Here is a 24,697-nt window from a genome sequence, read left to right as displayed (position 1 = left end):
TTTTTTTTACCTCAGAACACTGAGCTCTGCAGCTGACCAATCAGAGGGTGTGTGTGTGCAGGGAGAGAGCTGCCTGGCAGCCGCATAGGAATCAATGGGGGGAGCACATTTTCCCTGTTTTGACCCACGTAGGGGTCGAATTTCTAAAAATCTCTTCTTAGCGAGCACCTACATGGCGGTGGGAGCACTCCCCCCCGAATTTGGTGTCTCTAGGTCCAGCAGTTTGGCCTGGGCATTGTTTTTACGGTGAGGGGACTTTCTTTTATTATATATAGATGACTCCACTTCCAGCCCCACACCAAGACCACATAAACAGATTCAAACAGGCCATGTGACCACATGTAATCTGAAGCCCTACTCAATGTGCTATCATTATCTGACATGGTGGGTCACCACTTAAGCCTTCCATTTACCCACCAGGACAAGGAATTACATGCCCCCAGGGAATTACAGTTTCCTGTCTCAAAACGATCGAGGAATGTGAGGAAAAAATGGCCTCCAGATAGTGATACTCTCAGAATTTCCCCTAGTCTCCAAGACAGGAATCCATAACCTTTTTGATCCTGAGGGCACTTTTGGAATTCTGAGAGGGTGGTAGGTGCAACCACAAAATGTCTGCTATAGGAGGTGGAGGCAACCACAAAAATGGCTGCCAAAGGAAGCAATCCTAAACAAATCTACTCAGAATTCCGAGCAAAGCATCCTCAGGGCTGCAACCAGAGTCTCTCTGCGTACAGAAGATGCCCCAACCCATAATTCTTTTGATTGACCTTTTCCTGCACCTTTTCTACTTCTACAATGTCTTTCCTTAGACAGGGCAATCAAAATTGTCCAGAATAGTCCAAATGCAGCAGCAGCAGCAGCACAGATGCTTGCCATTTTATTTTCAAATCCTTTCTTAATAATCCCACCATGGAGTCTGCCTTTTTCACCACTACTGCATGCTGCAGCCCTGAGTGATAAATAAATTGCTTCTTTTCCACAATCACCAACAAGATCCTAACCTTGAAAATAAAGCTGTCAAACTCTCAACAGGTTATTCTTTATCAAATACACAAAGCAAAAACCTTCTCACCACCAATCCCTAATACAGTTCTCTTCCACTGGACTCCGACACAGGTAGAGAACACAGCTACAGAGTGTGACAACCCTGACAGTTTTCACTTTATACTGCTGTTGTTTTCACTTGCTGGTGTCTCCTGCTGCTCTGCTCTCAACATCCTCCATGACCATGAGGGCCACTACTGTATTTTCCAGAAGAGGCTGAATTGCTAGGTGAGTCATCACAAAGAGACAGAATCAAAGGAAGCCCTGGAAGCAGAAATAGTCCGTTTCTTTTATGTTTCTACTGCAAGTATTCCAGAGTGCCAACCACAGGAGTTCATAAGCACTATATTCCTTTTGGAAACACTGTCCTTTTGAAATAAAAAGGAGGACGTAAGAGCTCTATTACTCCCACTCGTCAACCAAATACAATTAATTTACTGCACAGTGGATATCAGGCACAGTCAAAGCACCCCCACCCCCCCACACACTGATTTTTACCTCCACTTCACAGCCATATTCTGAGCCATCCAAGAGGGTCACTTTGCACTGCATACTTTTTGGTTTTTTCACTATCTTCAGAGGAGATCTAGAGTGTTTACTTGAGGATGATTTCTGAGACAGCTTGTCGTCTTCAAACTGCTGATATTCCAGTTGTTTTGCTGCTGCAGCAGCAAATTCACGTTCTTTGTCAGTAGCCTGAAAAGAGAGAATAAGGGAGATAAAGTTCCAATTTCAGATTTTTTAAAATGTGGGTGATTACAGCAAGCTTTCAAAATTACAAAGCACAATCAGATTCCCCTTTTACAGAGGACTACTCAGAACTTAATATTTAGACTGCTATAGAACTGCACTGCCACAGAGATAAACTTCATTCAATGTTTTGAAAAGCCTTTTTAGTCACCAAAACACTAATAGCTGCGCAGTTGTAAAATGACTTCTTTAGAAGATGAGTTTAGAAAAATCTCCACAGTAAGGCATTTTCACTTATTCAGGAATCTGATATTGAGAGATCCAGTATGCTGTCTAATAAGGGTATGCATTCAGCTTCCCCCTTCCCCCTTCAGTTCCTCAGTCACCTGTCCGGGGATATGAGAAGGGAAGCAAGAGCAAGAAGGCATGTTTAAATGCCTTCCCTCTCCAAGCTGCTTAGCCACATCCACTATATCATATTGTTATTTTGGAAATTTGGTATTTACTGATATTTTTCGGTCTGATATACCTGAAATGGAAATATACCGATTTTCCCCCTTGCACACACCCCTTTTTCCTTGCACACTGTGTAATGGTTTGGAATTCATGCCTCTTTTCAGGACACGGATGGGTGACTGCTTCCCCTCTTCACTAACAGTGCATTTTCCCCATACAGCAGTTGCATTACGATAGCAGCTTTTTAATACGGTAGTGATTACCTGCATACATTTCAACCCTGTGAGAAGTAGCAGGGGTAGATGCAGGTTTTTGCCAAATCAGTACTGTCAGGTCAGGAAACGCCACAATACCAGGCAAGTCAGGATAAAAGCGACTTAAAATCCTGTCTTTTGGCCTATTAATTGATGTGTAGATGTCAATAGCTAGTGCGTTAGCCAGCCTAAGCATTTACTCACTATAAAGTCTCAAATATTCATTTGGGGAAATAGGGGTCAGGTCCGCAACCCTTTCATCTGGAGATGGTTCTAATGTTCTCCCTAAGCTATAACAGGATGCCACAGTACCTTCCTCTTCAGGGTCCACATCAGGTGGCATGAAAAGAGAGCGGACTTCCAGGTAACCAGGATAAACAAATCATGTCTGACTTCCAGGTAACCAGGAAAAACAAATCATGTCTAAAGTCTAAAGGAGGAGGTGGAGGCTGAGGTCACTGAGGCCGGTGCTCAGGCTACTGTTGAAGATATGCTGGCGTCATATAGTATGAAGGTCACTGCAGATGACAACACTGTTGCCGCAATGAGGGCATGGTCGGTTCAGGTAGCACCAGCAGCCCTGACAGGAGACTGGATTGCTCTTCTTCAGCTCTTGACAGTGACCTGACAGGAGATCCCAAGTGAAAGGATGGGGTGTGCGGGGGCACAATGACGACATCCTGCTCTTCGGAGGAATGCCTCAGGAAGGACAAATGATGTTTATGATGCGTCGAAGCAGAGCCGGACTTCTCCTTACTCTTTGCTTTCTTTTGTCTTTTGGGACAGCGGTTCCGACAAGGAATGGAATGAAACACAGGGGCATCGATGGAGACTGAGGACATCTCAGTTCTGAGGCAGAAGTAACCAAAGGGGCTCTCTTAGGCAGGTGTGAAATCTGCTTGGATGTTGAGGCCGTTGGAACTGACTGTACAGATGATGGTTCGGAATGGGGCTCCAGTGCCAGAACCAATGAGGTTGACCAGCCTGAGGAAGACAGTTTCAGAGGTTCCAGTTCTGGAACCAACTTGGACGGTCCCAAGGCAGACAGAGCCTTTTCCTATAGCGTGGCCTTCAGTTGGGACACCCTGTTCAAACGTGCCTTAGGTGTAAAGCCGTGACAAATTTTGCAAGCAACCACACTATGTGATTCTCCCAAACATATGAGACCAAAGCTCACTTTGGGTATTTTGGTTGTGCATTTTGTGCACTTCTTGAAAGGCGCCTTGGAAGCCACGCTGGGCACCACAAGCGGCAGCAGCAGGGGCGCACAAGGGTAGGCTGATGAGTCACAAATGATCCTCCACAGAGAAAAGGAAAACCTCAGTTGAAAAAAGAGGAAGTTGAAGCAGGGAAAAAAACAACAGTTCCGTAAAAACGAAGACCAAAAACAGCTAAGCTGGAATGCTCCTACACAAGTAGTGGCAAAAAAGGAACTGAGGGAAAGGGGGCACCTGCCTCCAGAGCATGTGACCGTCTTGGCGGGAAAACCTGTTCATGTCAGCTCTGGAGGGGGAAGGGCACCCCCCCTCAGATAGTTTTTACCTGGAAAAAAGCTAATCTGCAGATGGCCTGCGCAGGTGCAGTCCCAATGTGGGGCTGCACTGAAGATGAAAGATGACTGAATCAAATCTGAGCAAAAGCTTTAATCTCCTTTCAGACCCAGAGTTGCCTGTCACACTGTACACAGACTCCACTGCTTATAGTAAAGCATATGGGGAGCAATGATCTCCTATTATAATTACTCCCCCCCACACTTTTAGTAGTATATGAAAAGATGACATTTGCATAGGGCATGGTGCCCATGTTACCAAACATTGAACTACATGTAATTCAATTATTGTTCTTCCCCAGGGATTCTACTTTATTATGTAAACCAGCCACAGGTAAAGTCAGTCTGAGGTAAGGACTGGTGGTACGTAAGGAGCTATTTACCCCCCTCCCCTGCTACTTGTCCATTCCTCTCCTCAACTCATTTTCTTTGGCAGTTGGTAACAGATATGAGCATCTGTATCTCTTACCCCTAAATCTGAATAGGCAGAATGGAAGGAAGGGATGACTAACACATTCCCACACCATGGATCCTCCTATGTTGGCTTTACAATGATAAAATAAAGCCTTCCAAAAAGAAGGAACAAAAATTAGCAGTAATGCTTTGAAAAAGAGAGCAATGGCTCCCATCTACATTTCTACCTTGTCTTAAACAGCTCTTGGTGTTGCTCACCCCACATCACAGACTGCTTTTCTTACTAGGTAAGTGGCTGGTCCACTTCTGTCTCTTTCTGTTACAACCTGGGCAATGCCTGATTGCTTGGCCAAACTCAACATGCCAAGCTGGAGCTTTTCATCTGACAATGCTCAGCTCTGTATAGAGCCACATTATGCTTGGGAGACAGTTTAATGAAGTATTGCATAAGCAATTTTATTCAAAACTGTTTGAGCCACATTTTGGACAGCTTCAAGTAAACGTGCACCAAAACAAAAACACTCATTCAAGTCCCTAGACTACAAGACTGTTTCTTTTGAGTGTCTAATTCTGATGCGTAACCCCTAAATTCTTCTGCGCCTTTCTCTGTATCTCTTCCCAAAAGATAAAAACACTAACACCAGGAGTGCAGTGGTCATACAGAAAACTGAGTGCTTTATAGGACAGAGTGTTCTGAATGTGCGGTAAACTACTACGAGGTTGTAAAGATGAACCCAGATCATCTCCCACAGTTTCCTGACCTTTGTGGAGGGAAAAGAAAAACAAATTCCACAAAACTTCTCAGCAGTTGGAAATACTTCCGTGAAAGGTATACCAAAATAATTAATGATGCAGGATATGGACTAAGGACCCTATATTCTGCATACATGCCAGGTATTCTCAGCTAAACAGAATTATGGTATGCAATAACATATCCAGGGAAACAAAGAAATTCAGCTAATCCTAGGACTGGAATGGCTCATTAATATTTTTCCTTGTCCTATTGCCACCCCATCAGCTAAGAGCCTTTATTTCACTAAGATATTTTTATTGTTTTTCCACATAGGATAGTAAATATAATGACAAGCAAACCTCATGTACCTCCCACCCTTCCCCCACCCTCTTCTCTAACATAGCCCATAGGACCCTTTTGAGATGGGGATGTCAAGTTACTACTACAGTTATGCTTTTCCTTATCTATAGTATGTAGTTTCTGCACTCAATGCTATTAAATTTCTCTCCCACCTGGATAGCTTACATTCTAATTTTACTCTCAGAGCAACCCTTTGTGATAGATTAGACTGAAAGAAACTGATTGGACCAAGGCTGTCTAATGCAGTGATCTTTTCCAGATGCTGGACCCATAGATTTATAAGCATGTGACAGGAAGACTCATGGTATCAGAATCCGGTAACAAAAAGAAGGAGAATTTGAGTTTTGTCCTCACCAAAGTCAAGAACCACAGCCAGAAGACCAAAAGGGCTGGCGGCAAGAAAACATAAGACAACTGCATAAGGTGTACCACACTGAAGAAAAAGCCAACCGTCAAAGCCATCTGAGGGTCCTGATCCGCTGGTTAGAGACTGCGTAGAGTTTCATGGCAAAGTAGCAATCAAAACGCGGTACACTAACTGCTACACCACATGGTTAGAAAAACACCTGCTTACTTGTGCTTCTCTAATACAGTACTGTGTATGTGGACCAGGGTTCTGTGAAATCTTTCTGTCTTACACACATATTTTCCCCTGTGGGTAGAAAAGCAGCTATGGGGGAATTTTCATTCCCATATAAATGCTTCTCTGGCTGCTTTTGTTTTAAAAAAATACTGTTGGAAGAATGTTACACATACAAAACACGCTTTGTGTATTTTCTTTTGAAGGTATACAGGTACTAAATTCTAGACGTAGCTAAGCAGAACAAACCAATGCTGGGGAAGTACTCTAGGTTAAACAGTCACAGGGATATCTTATATTAATTTGTGCTGTGCACAAAAACATGCCAGGAACTATTAGAGGAGGACTCAAAGCTGACAAGACATGTTCATGCGGCAAGTTAGTTTCAGAGGGAATTAAGCCTCATCTTCCTAAAGAAACCTGACATCCCTTTCATACAGTTATCTAATCTAGGACAAAAGTGACCACTGAGACACAACCTGTATTCAGTATTTCACATTTTACATGCATAAATGCATTCTCTTTCAGACCTAATTTTTGCTCAAAAGTTCCTTTGTGGCATATTCATCCAGCAAAGCTGAGAATCTGGCCACTGACCCATCAATTAACATCTAACAGGGAGGAAAGGTTACAGTTGGGGGGGGCAGCAATGACGCTCCTCAAATGTTCTTTCTGGATTATACACGCTGTTTGATGTTTGAGTATTTACAGCCAGAGAAGTCCAATTAATGAATAAACAAAAGGCAACGATTGGTCCAAAAGCACTTATAATACGTATGTTTTGTTTTTAAATATATTTATGGCAATCCTACTCTATTCATTTCTTGAATTTTGCTGCAGAGGATGATTTCACCAATCATGTAGTAGAGAACCATCATGCTTACAACAGCTTTCATCTATGCCAAATCTATGCCAAATGATGAGGGATTCCATGATAGTAAATCAGATATCCCTATTGCCACCATAAACATCACTGGCAGCTGTGCTCACAACTCTGAATACAACCTCTACAGCAGCAGTGCCCCATTTGTAGAGCTAAGATTGCTGAAGTTAACCTACAGGATGTATGCATGCAGAGATGCTTCACTTGTAGCAAGAGAGTATAATGTCCAACAGTGTCCTCCTAAGCAGGTGTATTCAGAATCCTACTCAGGTCTATTCAATTGAGTTTACTTCAAGGAAATATTTCCAGGATTGCACTGCAAGTCTATCCTAGTTTTTTTACTGTATTTACTGTAATCTTTTTTTTCTGTGAAATAAATTTCAACTTATTTTCTATTTTATCCTTGATCCCATCCTCTCTTTTAAAGTCCTCTCTCTTCTACAGTAGTCTCAATTCCTGTGCTAGTCTGTTGCAGTAAACACAACAAAGAGTCATGAATCATCTTGATTTTCTTTTTTGTGTGGCAGAGGTGTTCATGAGCCATGGCCCACACAATCAGGTGCATAAAGTAGTTCCCCACTTCTCTCAAACTGATTACAGATTATGAACATGCAAGTCCACACTTCGTTCAGAGTGTATGCCCAGCTTGTCCTTTGAAAAAGATTCCAACATCCTTAACAAAAATCATATGCAGTTGCTAAATTTATATACAGAAATCTCTTAGCAGACTCCAGATTTTTTATCTCTAAGGTTTCTAAGCGTATGTTCTCCAACATGAACTGCTTCAATTGCGGAATTACCTTTACTCGGCAAGGGCCTTCTGGAAGCCTTAAGACAATCAGCCACAGTGCTATAGTGGTTATTGTATCAGCCCAGCACTGAGGAGATGCCTGTTCAAAGCACCCAGTACTGCCAGGAAGGTTTTCATAGGCCAGTCACTGCCTACCAGGGCAAGCTACCTAACAAGATAGCTCTGATGATAAAAAGACTGGGAGAATCCATGTATGCCCACCTGAATAGCATGGAAGAATTAAGTAAAAATAGTTATATCAGTTCCAAGGCAGTCAGCAACCGACTCCTTTCCAGGATACAATGCACAGGAAACTGCCAAGTAACTATACTGTATCTGCCATTAGCTGTATTGTTCCCTGGTAACCCCTGCAACTTTCTGTTATATTCCTAGCCTTCCCTCCTCCCCTAGTCTAAATTTAGAGTGTAAATCTGAAGTACACTAATGGGGCTATGTAAACAATGAAAATCACAACAATAGGTATAAAACTGTACTGTGCACTAGTATTGGTGAAGGCTCCAGATTTGGAAAAAGCAAAGATGTTTAGTCTGTCATTATATGGGATTAACAGAGAAGAAACTGGAATAGTTCTTTAGGTGCTAACAGAACCGTGCTAAGTTTCAAACACAGCCATTTTGTAGAACTGGATCTGAAATTCAATGAAAGCTCTTGAGTCCATATGAATTATACCTGTAAATGCCAACAAAGTAAAACAGTTCCTTTCTATTATAGATATAAACTGCAAGGAATTATGTTCTTCACCCAGAGAGTAATTAACACATGGAATTCTCTGCCACAGGAAGTGATGGGAGCTACAAGCATACACAGTTTCAAGAAGCGATTGGATAAACATATGGAGCAGAGGTCCATCAATGGCTGTTAGCCACAATGTATAGATAGGATACTATGTCTGAGGCAGTGATGATCTGTATTCTTGGTGCTTGGGGGGGGGCAACAGGGGGAGGGCTTCTTGAGTTTTGGTCCCACTGGTGGACCTCCTGATGGCACCTGGGTTTTGGCCACTATGTGACACAGAGGGTTGGACTGGATGGGCTATTGGCCTGATCCAACATGGCTTCTCTTATGTTCTTATGTGGGGGATCAATTTGGAAATTCCCACTCCACTTTCCAAGATCTCCCCTCCTGGATTCTTTAAGGTCACAGTAGCTTCAACAGACTTATTCCCCTCTCTCTTCTTTTTTGTTTTACTTTAACTAACACTTAACTGCTCACAGCATCCCATCCCTTCCAGAGAATACAGTCCTCATCAGGCCACTTTTGGAAAGTTTTATTTATTTTCTTTTGATAAATATTTGGGGAACCCCTTAATAGGTCTATAGTCTGTTAGTGGCTGGTTTTGTTGCTTTAGTCATCCACATGGGAACCAGTCAGAATACTTCCTCTATTATAGATACTGATTAATGTATAGATAGTGATTAATGACCGGAGTGGGTCACAGAGACCATATGACTCATCTTGTTCCACCTACACGAACTCCCTATAAGGTTCTGGGCCCCATTTAAGGTGCTGGTGTTAATCATTAATTAAGGACAACCTACTGCGGTGGCTCAAGTGGTTAAGATGCTGAACTGCAGGCTGTGGAAGGTCAGTAGTTCAGCAGTTTAAGACCTGGGTGCCGCAAGACGGGGTGAGCTCCTGTCTCTAGCTCCAGCTCCTGCCAACCTAGCAGTTCGAAAACAAGAAATTGCAAGTAGATAAATAGGTACCACTTCGGTGGGAAGGTAACAGCGTTCCGTGCGCCTTGGTGTTTAGTCATGCCGGCCACATGACCACGGAAACGTCTTCGGACAGCGCTGGCTCTTCGGCTTTGAAACGGAGAGGAGCACCGCAACCCTAGAGTCGGATTCGACTGGCTTTCGAGCAAGGGAACCTTTACCTTTACCTTACTTTCATATGAACCTCCCCAACTGCAGTAATCATCTTCAGTGGCCCTTCACTGGGGGCCCTCACTTCTGAGGCTAGATGGGTGGCAACCTGAGGAAGGTCCTTCTCAATCTTGGCACCAAAATTAAGGGACTCCCTCCCCTGGGAGATTCATTTCTTCCCCTTCCTTGATAATTTTCTTCTGCCAGTGGGTGAAGACTCATTTGTTTGGTGTTCCCTCACTGACTCCTTTTCCTTTTTGTCTATTTTAATTGTTGTTCTTAATTGGTTTTATAATATGCATTTTCAAAAGCTGTTTTAATGGTCTTGACTGTTTGCTGCCTTGGGGACCAAAATTGGGTGGGAAAGCAGTATTAAAATGTTCTAAATAAATTAATAATTGTCAGCAAGCCTCCCTTCTAATACTTAGAAAAGGTATATGTGGCGTCCAGTGTTCCCTCTAAGCTGAGTTAGTGTGAGCTAGCTCACAGTTTTTTAGCCTCCAGCTCACACATTTTTGTCTTTGCTCAGGAAGGATGGCTCCAGAGCAAACTAATTGATGCAGTAGTCAAATCGCTTGCTCACAACTTTAATGCCAGTAGCTCACAAAGTAGAATTGTTGCTCACAAGACTCCACAGCTTAGAGGGAGCATTGGTGGCGTCCTCGCTTACTGGGGAGACTGTTTCTCCTTTAAACCACACTCTGTGTACATTAACTTAGTAGATTTCTGCTATCATCAGGAAGTAAAAATTTCAACTCTCTATTTTGGTAGAATGACCCAGTGTCAGGAGGAGTATGTGGCCCTGAGGAAGGACTGTTCTGATTGCTGGGATAAGTTTAAACAAATATTGATTTATTTATAAAAGAACAAAATAAGTTTCTGGGTATTTTGAACTGTGTTTGAAGACAGAAAATATATCTGACAAAGCTTGGCAGCACACACAGTCTCTCATACACCAAAACTCAACTCTGACAGGCTTATCTCTCTCTCATATATATAGCTACACAGGCTACTCTCTTGCTCATATAGCCACACAGGCTGAACTTTCTCTCTCATAGCCACACAGGCTAAACTAAACTCCAGTTTCTTCCTCCATCATACAGACTCTCACACAAAACTCTCCACACTCATCTGTTCATGAACACTGAATCACCTCAGAGACATCTCTCCTCCTACCACACTCTCAGTCATCAGCCAATCACATCACACTTATCTCCCTCTATCACTCTCCTACATTACTGCAGTCACACTAAAAATTTAAAGAAACATACACATCAAAACATGAAATCATTACGGTATACATTTTCAGACAAACTTTTAGAATTTGAATTGGGGCGATCTGCCATTTTTAAGTGAAGCATTTAGGGTTGCTGGGCAGTGTTCCCTCTAAGCTGAGTTAGCGTGAGCTAGCTCAGAGTTTTTTAGCCTCCGGCTCACACATTTTTGCCTTAGCTCAGGAAGGATGGCTCCAGCGCAAACTAATTTGTGCAGTAGCCAAATCGCTGGCTCACAACTTTAATGCCAGTAGCTCACATAGTAGAAGTTTTGCTCACAGGACTCCACAGCTTAGAGGGAGCATTGTTGCTGGGTCTTACCTCCTCACCAGCAGGGGTGGGAGGGAGCTTTCCGGGAGTGGGGGTGGGTGGGGCAATGTCACCGTGCATGATTTTCCCACAATGATGCCATGCAGAAGGGACATCATCACACTGGGGACATCACATGGCGACGCTTGGGTATTTGGGGCAAAACTCTATGGTCACCATAGAGTTCTGCCCAAAATACCAGAGTGTCGCCACACGTCATCCTCAGCATGATAACATCACCACATCAGGGATGTCACGCTGGGATATGGCTGTTGGGGGAGGCGCCCATGAAATCGGGGAATCCCCCGCTCCCACCTGGGGGCTGGCAACCCTGGAAGTGTTTGTAAACCTCAAACACTGTAGTTGAAATGCTTTCAATAAAAAACTTTTTTAAATGATACATATGGGACAACTGAAATCCATTATCTTCAGTTTTGTGACAGAAATTTGTCTGACATGGATACATTACTGAAGCAGCTTAGTGAAGGCACCATATCAAAAGTTACTACTTAAAAAAACCCACAGTCTGCTACCATTTAAAGAACAGTGAAGTCTACAGATACATTTCTGTTCTGCTCTTGGCAGAGCATTCCACAGATGGATGTAACAAGTGTTCTGCTAGTTTAATCAGCCTTGAGCCAGCAGGACAGGGCTCGCTCTTCAATATAACATTACTAGCAACAGAGGAAAATCCCCCATTAGCAGAAATGCAAAAATGGGGGGGGGGTTCCCCAATATGTTTTTTTCAGTTTTTCTGATGAAAGAATTGGAAATTGGGGGGAATTCTGAAAGAAACTCCTATGAAATCTTGTCTTTGTTTGAACGAGTGAAACTTGTTTAAAGACAAGGTGGGCACGCTGTAGACACATACAGCTCTTAAGTCCAAGATACATTTCTGCACCTAGATGGATAACTAATCTTCATGAAGGGAGCATGCAGGGCTTTCAATGCTTTTCAACAGCTGCATGACTTCTGTTGCCCATTTGACCTGACTTGTGGTTGATCTTCTCACCTTTCCCTCAAACCACTGTGACACACCCACTCACAAATATCTTATTGCCCTATCTTTCAGAGTTTTCCTCTGAGGCTTTGTTGCACTTTCTAGCTCACCTCCTTTTGATCTCTCCCTTCCCACAAGTTTCACTGAGAACTGAGCTGTCTCTAACCAGATAGCAAAATTTAAGGTACACAGGGTGCATCGTCTTGCAGTTTTCTTCCCAATACAGGATATATTTGCAATTTTAGATTCCATAAATATGTATTACATCACAATTTTATATGCTAAGTAAGTTATAAATGATGCAATTTATTTTTTAAAGCAGTAAAATTAGCTTATGTTTGATTGGACTAAGTATTGCATATACTTCAATATACGTATATATTTCATGTCCATTTTCGCCAACATTTCAGGTTTTTTTCTGAAAAGTCCCCCCCCCCCAATGGCTTCAAAATTTTCCATCTCTATTCATTAGTAGACAAGAGATACTGCATCCAGCCCTAGGACTACTTTCTTTCTTTTTAACTACTCAAGGATTTAATTTCAGGAGAAATCCCTTTTCTGTAGAAACACATTACCCAAGAGATGGGCCAGCTTTGAAAAGAAAACTGAGTGTGACGGTTATTTTTCTACACATGCAGCAAGCCTGTGTGATTAAATTTTCCAATGACTGTAACATTTCAGCTGTTAGCGGGAATTTAAATGTTTGTAAACAAACCACATAAGGAGCATTCAAATATAGAACCCTTTCCCCCACTATTCAAATGGTAGAATACTGGGGGGGAAATCCTTAACATTACAGGATGACACAGGCTGCAAGATGCAACTCCTTCATTCATATCTAATAAAGGTCAGTATTTTCACTCAAATATATCTGCTAAGGTAAATGATAAAAGTGTTACATTCACGCAGCACAACTGCCTTTCTTTAGCTAACAGCATGGGACAATTGAAAATTATTTGCATAGTTTATATGCAGAATTTAAAATCCAGTTAGGAATTTCACTAAAATAAGAGTTGATCCACTGACAGTTAGTCAAGAGGGTAAACACTTCAGAAATTATACTTTAGAAGTACCCAAGATCAGAAACCCCACTGCAAAGGGGCAGTAGGGAGTCTGTCTTGTATTGTAACTTATGCGTTCTTTTCCTTAGAACTGTATCTGCTAGGCCAGACAGCTATTTTCCATATATGTGCTCTAGTTCAATCTTTAGTCATAAAGCTTCTTTTCTGTTTAATAAAGCAGACTGTGACTCAAGTCCCACTCACATGCTGAGGACTGTTCTTACACACTAAGGATATGGATGCACAGAGGGAGTTACAGTGATTGAAAGCTCTGCCCTTTGCAGTTCCTCAGAAGCAGCCTTAGTAGGATTGTCCAAGACACTGACTACGTGATAGGCTGTATATCTTGAGGTGGTGGCACTGAAGAGGACACACTTTTACATGCAGACAAACATGCATATGAGAACACACAGACCCAGGGAGTGTTTGTTACAGAGACTAGTTTAACATGTTGTACCTTTTTCACATCCATAATCAATATTATGGCCCTGGGAGGCGGCGGCCCCCCCCTTTTCTGGCCTCCCACGGGCCACAGCGCTCCGGCGCTGGCCCTGGGAGGTGGCAGGGGGTCCTCTTCTGGCCTCCCAGGGCTGCAGTGCTCCGGCGCTGGCCTGGGGAGGCAGCAGGGGGCCGCAGCACAGGGAGCTGGGGGCGGGGCTTGCTGCCCCCGCTTCCGGTGCCTGGGCTCCTGGAGTGGCGCTCCCGCGCGCTCCGGCCCCAAAAGACCCCTGGTTATAATGCAATCAGTTAGAAATCACATACCATCTATATGTGAATTATACCACCCAGCAATCGCAGAAAGGGAGGTTTGCTACACTGAACCAATGCAATCGTGGCATCTGAACTGGCCATATGAAGGGATTACTTAACCCTGCACACACAACATACATAGCGGCAAGCTAAGATACATGGGGTGGGGGTGGATGGGAAACAGGCCAAGTATGCTGACACCAGTCCCCCCGGCTATAGCTGAAGAGAGTTGGAGGGATACCTGTGCCCTATGAGATGCCTCAAAATGGTGGAAGAGGCACAAACCCTAAGGGCTGGTGGGTGGGTGGGTGGTATAAATCCCTGGATGTGTTCAGGATGACCAAGTATGTAATGAATTGATCTTTCCTGCCATGCAAGAAACAGAGGTTTGCAAGAGAGGGCAATCAATTAAGAACTGTATGGGTTTAATAAACTTGAGATTTTGTTGGTTTCAAACATCACACTACCATGACTGAAATTAGATTTCAGCAGGTGTCAAAGCAAAAATGTGTCTCCAGTGTTTTCCTGCTTCTCCACAAATTGGTGTGCTCTAACATGAAGATGAAATAGTGATAGGTTTCCCCCCCTCCTCTAACAGCAGCAGTGGACTCTAAATTAAGCACAGCAGGAAGGATAATCCGACACATCTGTGAAATGAAAAAAGAGAGTTTCTAACCCCCTTCCCAAATACAGACCCATGTAGATCAATATTTCTTAATCATGCCAGAATTATAATAAAGAAATAGTCTTAAAAGACATTAAAACTGTTTAATAAGATGAATATTTGTGTCTGAGTAAAACCATATTTTAGTTTGCTGTCACATATTAAATTTTTTATAATTAATCAGGATAACTTGCCTGTTCCTTTTTTACTGGAGTGCTATGTGCTGCTACAGCAGAGAATTGTTCTAATTCATTCTGCTGTTCTTCACTGAGTTGCTGCTGCTGTTTTTGAGTCCCAGTCCCCGTGGTTCCTTGTTGACCAGATGCCTCTTTCTGCTCTTGATCCTGATCCTTAGATTCAGAGTCGGATCCAGATTCTGTAGTCATGGTCAGTTATTCTGCAATTAAAAAAAAACAGGGATGTTTCTAAATGTTGTGATACCTCTGGCTTAATTTGAGTATTCATTTTCTTTATTGTTTCCCCACACTCAGGATAAAATTGCAGACATCCCCACCCCACTATAACAAAGCAATTTGAAAGAAATACTGCCTTTAAATACTGCTGATCATTTTAGCATCAATTGCTTAAAAATGCTGCTGCAAAACAAAATAAAACACACCCTACAAATAAAAAACAGAAGTGTGATAAAGAAAACAGGTGTGTGTGTGGGATGATTTTTATGACCGTACGCAAAAATTAAAACAACAAAAACTGTACACCCCTAAAAACAAATCTCTGGTGTTCATTATCATTAAAATATGTAACAGAGGTATGAACAAGCTGGCTTTTGAAAATCAGAAAACAATCACGACCAAGGCTCCCTCTAAGCTGCGGAGTCTCGTGAGCAAAAATTCTACTTTGTGAGCTCCTGGCATTAAAGTGGTGAGCGAGCCATTTGACTGCTGCAGAAACTAGTTTGCTCTGGAGCCCTCCTTCCTGAGCTAAGAGAAAAATCTGTGATCTGAAGGCTAAAAGATTGTGAGCTAGCTCACACTAACTCAGCTTAGAGGGAACACTGATCACGACTGTCACAAAGTGCAGCTGACCAAACTTAAGACTTGTTGATCAGTAGAGATAATAATGTCTATGCTCCTCTACACATAGTTGTATTGTTATAATGGGAGGGGACCTCAGGTTTGTATCTTTTGTCTCCTGCCTCATTGCTACTCATTAATGGTAACATCCATTCTGTGTTATCTAACATTCCTTAGTCTGGACAATAAACTCATTAGCCAGACTTGCCCTGCTTAGGGCCAATACTTGGTTAGGCTTTCAGAGGATTCCTAAACATCAACCAGATGATCAGTCATTCTTTGTGTTCAATAGTGTTGGTAGAAACTCAAGGCAGACTAGATTGCTTGGTAGCTCACTGCAAAAATCTTTGTAGGTCATCAGCTTCCTGGAATCAGAAATCAGGGTCTCTACATCGATGAGAATGTAAGACTATGGCAAGGCATAAAATCTACTACATCCATAAAATCAACCAGGTAAGCATCCAATAAATAAATAAATAAATAAATGCAACATTGTCACAATCTGAACTTTAATCATTCCGTACACTGATTTGTGCCAGGCTGAAATGCACTTTAATTTTGTTCATCTCCAAGATATAATTCAGTTAACTGAGAAAGCACAATAACCATGTAATTATCCTCTCTAGAAAACCAATTGTCTTATTGAGGGAGAGACTCCTACTACTATCAGCTTTTCAGTGAGCACTGAGATAATTTCTTCATTGTTTACTAGACAGTTACTTTGCAACAAGAATTTAAAACCTTCAAACAGCTGTCAAGAAGCTCACTGGGTAGCTTTGTACAAATCTCTCTTTCTCTCTCTGCCAAGCCTCTCTCACAGGGTAGCTGGTGTTGCCAACCCTACTCTGTCCTTTGAGGAATTCTGATATGTAAAACTAACATATAAATAAAATGCTGCTCTCTGAAAGGTCATCAGATCCTGGCAGGTATGTTACTTCAGCAATATTGATGGGAAATTGAAATAACAGCAGCTGACTGGGAGGTGGAGGAAGCAGGGAATCAAGATAGCAGCACATCCTTCTTTCCCTGCATGATTGAGGATCTACTTTCCTCAGCCCTTGCTCCCTCAATGTGTAATCCGCTTGACAAGTAATTATAGTTACTCTATTGATACCAACATCATCTGTACCAACAAACACAACCAAACTCACAAAAGTATTTTTTAAACAATACATTCAGCTTTCCTACAGTGAACACACAGATGACTACTTGTTCTATAAGCAACAGCCAATTCACACAATCCATACAATTACACACAGCAGTAGCCAAAAATTTTGTGTGTGTGTGTGTGGGGGGGGGGGCTACGAGCACTCTGAAGAGGTCTAGAGTTGCCGGGTCTCCATCATCCAAAATCATAAGAGTCACTGGGAGAGGCCTGGTGATTTCACATCTAACTGTCATAGTTACAGTCTTCCTTTCTTACTAAGACTCAAATTGGACTGTGCAGTGCAAGTCAATACAATCAACAGGATGAGACATCTGATCATCAGTGCAATAGCAACAAGCAGAAATCAGAAACAGCTGAAACAAAAGCATTAACATGACATGTTAAAAGATACAGAAATTATGTACTAGGAACACACTAAGAGCAGCAGACAGTAGGTACTTGACATGGTAGTATAGTCTACAGTCCCTATACCTTTACCAAAGTCTCTTCCTGAACTATTTTGTTACAGCATAGCCCTATTACCTGTATTAAAAAGTCCTCTAGTATGGTGAAGTGGTAAAGACTGACACACTCTAATCTGGAGAACCGGGTTTGATTCCCCACTCCTTCACATGAAGCCTGCTGGGTGATCTTAGGGCAGTCACAGTGCTCTCAGTACTCTCTCAGCTCCATCTACCTCACTGTCTGTTGTACAGAGAGAAAGGGCATGTAATCCTTAAGGCAGAGAAAAGTGAGGTATAAAAACCTACTCTCTTCTTCTGAATAATTCAGTTTTGCATTGTTTATGGAAAACCAGGAGAGTAGGACCCTTCCTAACTTTACCAGGCAAGCCATTCCATAAGGTGGAGGCCACAACAGCGAATGCATGTATATGGGCAGCTGATGATTTTGCCTATTTGCAGGGTGGTACCTGCAGAAGGCCCTGCTCAAAGGAGTGAAGCTGTTGTGGTGAAGCACAGGGGAAAGACAGTCCTGCAGATATACGGGTCCAAGGGCATGAAGGGCTTTGTATGTGACAGCCAGTGCCTTGAATTGAGCCTACTTACTGATGAACAGCAAATGGGAGTAACTACAGAATGGGAGTAATATGCACAGTCTGTCAGACTCCTGGTAATAATGGAGCTGCAGCATTCTGCGGCAAATGGAGTCCCAAAGTTGATTTTCAAGGGGAAACGTATTCCAGTAGTCTAGTCTCAATGTTACCATGTAGTATTTTCATATCACTAGATAGCTAACATGGTACCTGTGTATAATCACAATGATACGGCTTACCAGATCAAAAAATAAGAATAACAGGGAAATTAATTATCATCTAAGTGTGAAATGTAGTTGAGATTTTAATGCCTATTATTGCCTCCCATCTGCAGTTTACATGTGCAGAGGTTACCACAAGCAGGCATGCAAAAGAAGTCTTAAAAGCCATATATCTGCAGTATGGCATACTATCAGCTATGCAGGGGGAACTGATCCTGCCAGGAGCCCTATATAGTTTTCATTAGCATCCTCACTTTCTTCTCTCAAGAGATATAAAAGGCTTTTTTTTCAGGGGTCATTTCGTAGAAAAAGAGCTAGGGGAACTTATTAGCATAACTCATTAGCATATGCCACACCCCTGACATCACCGGAAGTGTGTCATAAGGCCACACACCCCGCCCCCAACGGTCCCGGCCACCGCTGCCGGCCTTGCAGCTCCACTGCCGAGCCCCATGAGGGGCCCGGCGGTGGACCTGCAAGGTCGGCAGGAGTGTAAGGAAGCCCCGCGAAGGCCCTCCCTGGCCCCAGGCAGACAGGGGTGGGGAGAGGCAGGGAGGAAGCAACTTACCCTCCCTCTTCTCCTGCCTCCTCCTGGCTGAATGAGGGCCGGAAGCGGGGTGGCCGGAAGCAGGGGGCGGGGCTTTGTCATGTGCCCCACCCCCCGTACCTCACCCGGGGGAACTGCGATCCCCCGCGATCCCCCCCGAAATGACCTCTGGTCATTACTATATAATAACTGCAAAATACATCTACACAGATGTATACAGCACCTCTGTTCAGAAAAAGGATGAATCTTGGCTCAAATTTATTTCGATCTTTCCTGCTTCTTCACACTGAGAGGGAGTGGGGCTTAAAACGTCCACGATATTATGCCCCTTCAGCTCCTCAGCCTCCAGCAGTGAAGTGCTTCTTCTTCCACAAAGAGAAGTTCTAGAGTTTAAACCCGCCTAAACCTTATGCTCAGTCCTCTTCTATCCTTTAGCCCTAATTCGAGAAAAAAACATGCTTGGCATTATACTTTGCTGATGACTGAATATTATACTCTGGAAGAATGAGAATATTCCCACGCTAGGATTATACAAAGATTTCTGATTACAGGAAAATAATAATTCAGACTCCATTCAAACCACAAAGAAAGCAAAAAAGAGAAAGAGAGAGAGAGAGAAAAGGGGAAAAAGTATTTGTAAATGACATTCTTATAACCTAATACTTCTGGAAACTGAATATAAATGAATAATAAATATTTCATCAAGCAATTAGGAAGGGAGGAAAGATTCACTAAAATGGTTCATTATAGCCCTCAGTAGACTTGCAACTTTTTTATTATTCGGGTCTAATTTTCTTGGGTTTTCAACCTCTCACCTACTGTAAAGCCAAGTGTTCTTTTATCCTGACTTCACTGCTTGGCATCAGCTGCCTTTCCTTGCCTGTGATTAATGATAACTACAATGCACTCTCTGTAATGACTTCACTTGCACAGATGAGTTTCTTGGAACAGCTTAATTTAATTCCTTGTCACTATCTTGTAGGAGAAATAGCACTAGTACCAGAATACTGCTAGTATCTCATTGCTAGTATCACTAGTGCCAGCCCCTTGCTTACAAGGAGTTGTGTGCATATGACTGCCTGTATGCACACACATACACACACAGCTTTCACCTGCCTTTCCTGGTAACAAATTCCAAACACGACTTCATGTTAGCCTGTTACAGAAATAATAATATGTATTCTAGCATTTTGGTATAGTGGTGGTGTAGAGCCAGTTTGGTGTAGTGGTTAAGTGCACGGACTCTAATCTGGGAGAACCGGGTTTAATTCCCCACTCCTCCACTTGCACCTGGGCTGGATCACCTTGGGCAAGCCATAGCTCTGATAAGAGCTGTTCTTGAAAAAGAGCAGTTTCTGTCAAGAGCTCTCTCAGCCCCACCTACCTCACTGGGTGTCTGTTGTGGGGAGGGGAAGGGAAAGGAGTTTGTAAGCCACTCTGAGACACCTTTGGGTAGTGAAGGGCGGGGTATACATCCAATCTCTTCTCTCTTCTTCTTAAAGACATAAGCTTTTGCAGACTACAGACTACCATCAGATCCATGAAAGCTCATGCTACAATAAAGTAGCTAATCTTGTTAAAAATAGTTTTTGTTTTAATTGGTTTATGGTACCATCCTAAACAGTTGTTCCTTTCTAAGTCAATTTAAGTCAATGGGCTTAGAGGGGTGTAACTCTGCTTAGGGTGGCAGTGCTAGTTTCTCAGCTGCCTATCTGGACTTTGATTTCCTTCCAATGAAAATTCAGACATCTAACATCCAATGATATATACTAAAATTCCAAGATGGGTATCTCCAGTGGAAGCTTTTTCTCAACCAGTATTGACTTCAAAACAAGCAGTTATCAGATACACAGAATTGCTAGATGATGGAAACAATTTAAAGTCTCAGGAGGAAAGAAATTTAGATTGGTGGACTAGAGTACAAGTGGAATCTAGATATAGTAAGGATAAACAAGCAGGTGGATTTTATTTAGAACAAAGTGCATTTGAAAAATTATTATGTACTGCAAGAGAGAAACTTATTAAGAAAGTATATGGTATGCTGATGCAATTGAAAATGCAGGATGAAATAGTTAAAGAATGTATGATTAAATGGATACAAAATCTGGGTTATAACATAGACTTGTCTCAATGGAGTAAAATATGGAATGTGAATATCAAGTTGACTAAATCTGTTTCATTTAAAGAAAATTTGTATAAAATGTATAAAAGTATGGCACCTAACCCCAGGTGGGTTAGCTAAAATGTATAAAACCTTGAGTAACAGATGCTGGAAATGTAATAATCATGTTGGATTATACTTTCATATGTGGTAGACATGCAAAAAGGTTCATAAATACTGGACTGGAGTACATACTCTTTTACAATCAGTGTTGGATATTACAATAGGTTTTAAACCAGAAATATTCTTGTTAAACTGTTTACCAGATGACTTAGATAAGAACAATAGATACTTTATTTTACATGTTATAATGGAATGTGCTGAAATGGACAGAATGACAAATATACTAAAAGGAAAAATGGAAGAAGAATTTATGGGACCATAGAGGGTGTTCTATGACTGGTTAAAGCATAAATACTGAGAAACTAAGACTAAATGAAGAACAATAAGAAAGATGGTTATAATAGTTGTGAAACTTTTAGGTGAAGATTTCGGGGACCAGTACCTGGATAAGTGTGATGTTTCGATCACAAGTTTAGCTGTATGTGCGTTGAATGTAACATGAGAATTATTCAGTGAGCATATAAACAGTGTGCATGCAAACAGTGCTGTAGTGTCCATGGGGAAGGCTAGGTGGGGGAAGGGAGACTTGCAGTTTTAGCCAGCCAGGTTTATGGATTATAGAGGAAGTTTAAAAATAACTTAGTTGCAATTGTGGCATCTTTGACACAAACCCTCAGTGCTTGCAAAATGTTTCGGAGGTGGACATGGGTAGCCGCAGCTCACCAGGGGGAGGGAGTCAGTGTTGGCCTGGAATCCGCTCTTGGATTCCCTCTGATTCCTCTCTGTGCACGTGAAATGATTCATGCATGCTTTATCACTTGACAGCACTGAGAAGTGCCTGTAGTGATAGGATACCTTGTTCTGGTGCTTTCACACAGTCACTTGATGGTATAGTAAGGTGATGCACATGTAGGATCTGTATAGCCTGATCCTATGTAGAGTCAGTTGCCTGTTGCATTAAGCTTAGGTGAAGCTAATGCCATTTAGGAACAGGTTGTTAGCTCCTCAGTGTTCTTAACATGCTCCAGAAGATTTCCCCATCACTGGTGAAGGGTACCTCTGCCTTACCAATGACTTACATTTATGAGAGGACCATTGGAGCATAGTTTCATATCCCTTTAGCCATGATACTTCACAATAAAGGCAGTTCTTGATTGTTCACTCTCACCTGTCAATCATTGAATGCTATATATCCAAGATGTCAAGTGGGGTACAGGTACTGATGCCTGTTATGACACACTTCCGGTGATGGCAGGGGGTGTGGCCTTATGACACACTTCTGGTGATGTCAGGGGGTGTGGCATATGCTAATGAGTTATGCTAATGAGTTCCCCTAGCTCTTTTTCTATGAAACGACCCCTGATTTGCATACTTGCCTAACTAATATTAGCAAGTTACCTGCATACTTAATTTACAAGTCACTGGAATTAGTCTCAACATTATGAATCTTTGCCATAGTTTGCTGAATGTCCTGCTATACTCTTCTGGTTTGCAAGTGTGACTGAAAAATACTAACTGTGCTAAACAACACTTTTCTTTTAAAGTTCAATAACACTGAACATTGATTTAAATTATGTTACATGGTTTTATATAATAACATTTTTAATTTGAAGCTCCACTGAAATGAGCTGCAAATTCCATAAAGCCTTTGGCTCTAATCCTGCACAGTTAGGGTGCTTAAATCCCCACTGACTTCAGTGGGATTTAAGCTACCTAACAGTGCACACGCTTTTAGCTTTTATGTTGCTTTCCCAAACTAAATAAAATTTCATAACTGGAGTTCTGATAGAAACAGCTGCACTGGGCAGGAAACTGGGCGTACTTTAATATTCCCTATAGCCTTACTAGAATAATCATCTTGAGAGGAAAGTGTGTGTGTGTGTCTGTGTGGGTGTATATATGTGCTAGGTTACATTAAAGTAAACTGTTTAAACTGTTAAAATTTTACATGTTGTTACATGTTTTGCAAGACACCAAAAACAAAAAAAATAATCAATAAGCTGTAGAGCTGTTCAAAATATGCTAACAGATTCAACTCCAAAAAATTATCAGCAATTTAATCTGTCTACTCTTTCTCCCTCAATTATTATATATAATTTATATGAAGATAAAGGTTAATTCAACAAACTGGAGCAGATGTTAGAATGGGGAGATATTGTTAGTAACACTAGTGATCACATTTAAGATAATTAAATAAATAGGACTCTAATCTCTTAGTATGGGCCTTTTTGGCAAAATGATATGGTAGATGCACTGGGAGGCAACACACATGAACTGCGATAAAAAGAACACAGCCATTGTATTTTGAAACCAAAGGGATGCAATAACACAACTCCAAAATGAGCTAAAATGAAAGCACTCAGATTTAACACCGACACTATTTGCACCAGTGAGAGAGAAATGTTGCTATGCCACCACCCTCGTTCTAATTGTCTTAGCTCCTGCTTCGTCTTCCAGAGCTCCTGGGTATACCATGGAACTTGTTTGGTGTGGGAGTGAAGAGGATGCTGGGGAGAGATTTTGTCAACGGCTTCCGAGAGATGGCAATACCAGTCCAATTTTCAATTTATTTCTACAGTCCTTAGACCAGTCATACAAAAAAGTACAATATTCCAAGATTTTAAAATACATCAGTGAAACATTAAAAGCAAATTAAAATTTAATCTAATATCAAACAACTACATCTAACTAGTTCCCTTAGAGTTTCCATGATCTGAGTATCACCATACAGAAACTGGCTACTTGGTGGGTAATTTTGGGGTTTCTATCAGATAGAAGAAACTCGAGTCTAGCTTTTTTGGAAAGACCCAGAATTTGTTCAGTCAGCGGAGTGATTTTATTATGCGCCACCTTATAATACGGGCATCTAAAAAACATGTGCTCTGTAGTCTCAACCTCCCTTAATGGGCCTTTCTGAGAAAGGAGTATTCTTGTATTTTCCTTCCAGTACAGCAGAAGGGAGGGCAGAACACCTCGCCAGGGTGACGGCTCTTCTAAACCCTTTTACTTCAAGAGATGTTAAATAGTTGGCTTAGGGTTGCCAAGTCCATCTTCCGCCCCCAGCGAGGAACTTTGGGGGTGTTCCTGGAGGGGGCGGGGCATCACCGATGTGATGACATCACGTTGGGGACGTCTGCTGCCCGCCCGCGCGCCTGATCTCCAGAAACGCCAGTTTCTTGCACTTAAAGGAGCCGACGTTTCCCTTTTACGTACACAGAGCCGGCGTTTCCCTTTTAAGAGCAAATTGCCGGCGTTTCCCTTTTAAGTGCCAGAGCTGGCATATGCCACAAGCCTGATCTCAAGTGGTGATCAGGCTTGGGAGGAAACACGGGTTCAATGAACTTAAAGGCAGCCACCCCTCTCTCTCAAGAGAAAAGGGGGAGAGGTGGCTGTGGGTGTTGGGGCGGGGCTTCCCCCACCGGCCATCTGGCTGGTGGCAGGTAGAACCCTCCCAAAAAATGGGGGACCCCTGGCAAATCGGGGGGTTTGGCAACCCTAAGTTGGCTGGACCCACAGTATTTTTGATAACTGCCCTCATCTTAATATTTTGTATGCTGGAAAGATCAGCTTGGCGTTCTATATCCTCAATTCTCTGCTTAACTAATATTTTTGCTTGGTCTGTTCCAAAAGATAAGAGCACCTGGGGGGGGGGAACCTATTTTCAGCAGATAGCTCTGAACAGACTTAGACCAATTTGATTGGAAATTGTTGCAGAGTATCAGCGGGAGTAAACCTTGTGGATTGAGGTACCCCTTTAGCCAGATATGTAT

At 42.2% G+C, this 24,697-nt stretch overlaps 1 protein-coding gene across 6 annotated transcripts in view; it reads right to left on the bottom strand.

Moving 5' to 3' along the window:
- The window catches only part of EPB41L3 (erythrocyte membrane protein band 4.1-like 3), a 167,218-nt gene that overhangs the window by 109,878 nt on the left and 32,643 nt on the right, over nt 1-24,697 (bottom strand). For all 6 annotated transcript variants that reach the window (XM_015420232.1, XM_015420226.1, XM_015420231.1 and 3 more), the window contains exons 2-3: nt 14,895-15,097; nt 1,546-1,743 (exon numbers count right to left, since the gene is read on the bottom strand). In XM_015420232.1, the coding sequence (XP_015275718.1) occupies nt 1,546-1,743; nt 14,895-15,086 (390 nt within the window). In that variant the 5' untranslated portion in view covers nt 15,087-15,097. The remainder of the gene's footprint in view (nt 1-1,545; nt 1,744-14,894; nt 15,098-24,697) is intronic.

Source organism: Gekko japonicus, unplaced genomic scaffold (assembly GCF_001447785.1).
Source record: "Gekko japonicus isolate JY-2015 unplaced genomic scaffold, Gekko_japonicus_V1.1 scaffold209, whole genome shotgun sequence".
Classification (NCBI taxonomy): Eukaryota; Metazoa; Chordata; class Lepidosauria; order Squamata; family Gekkonidae; genus Gekko; species Gekko japonicus.
This window is presented reverse-complemented; position numbering and strand designations above follow the sequence as displayed.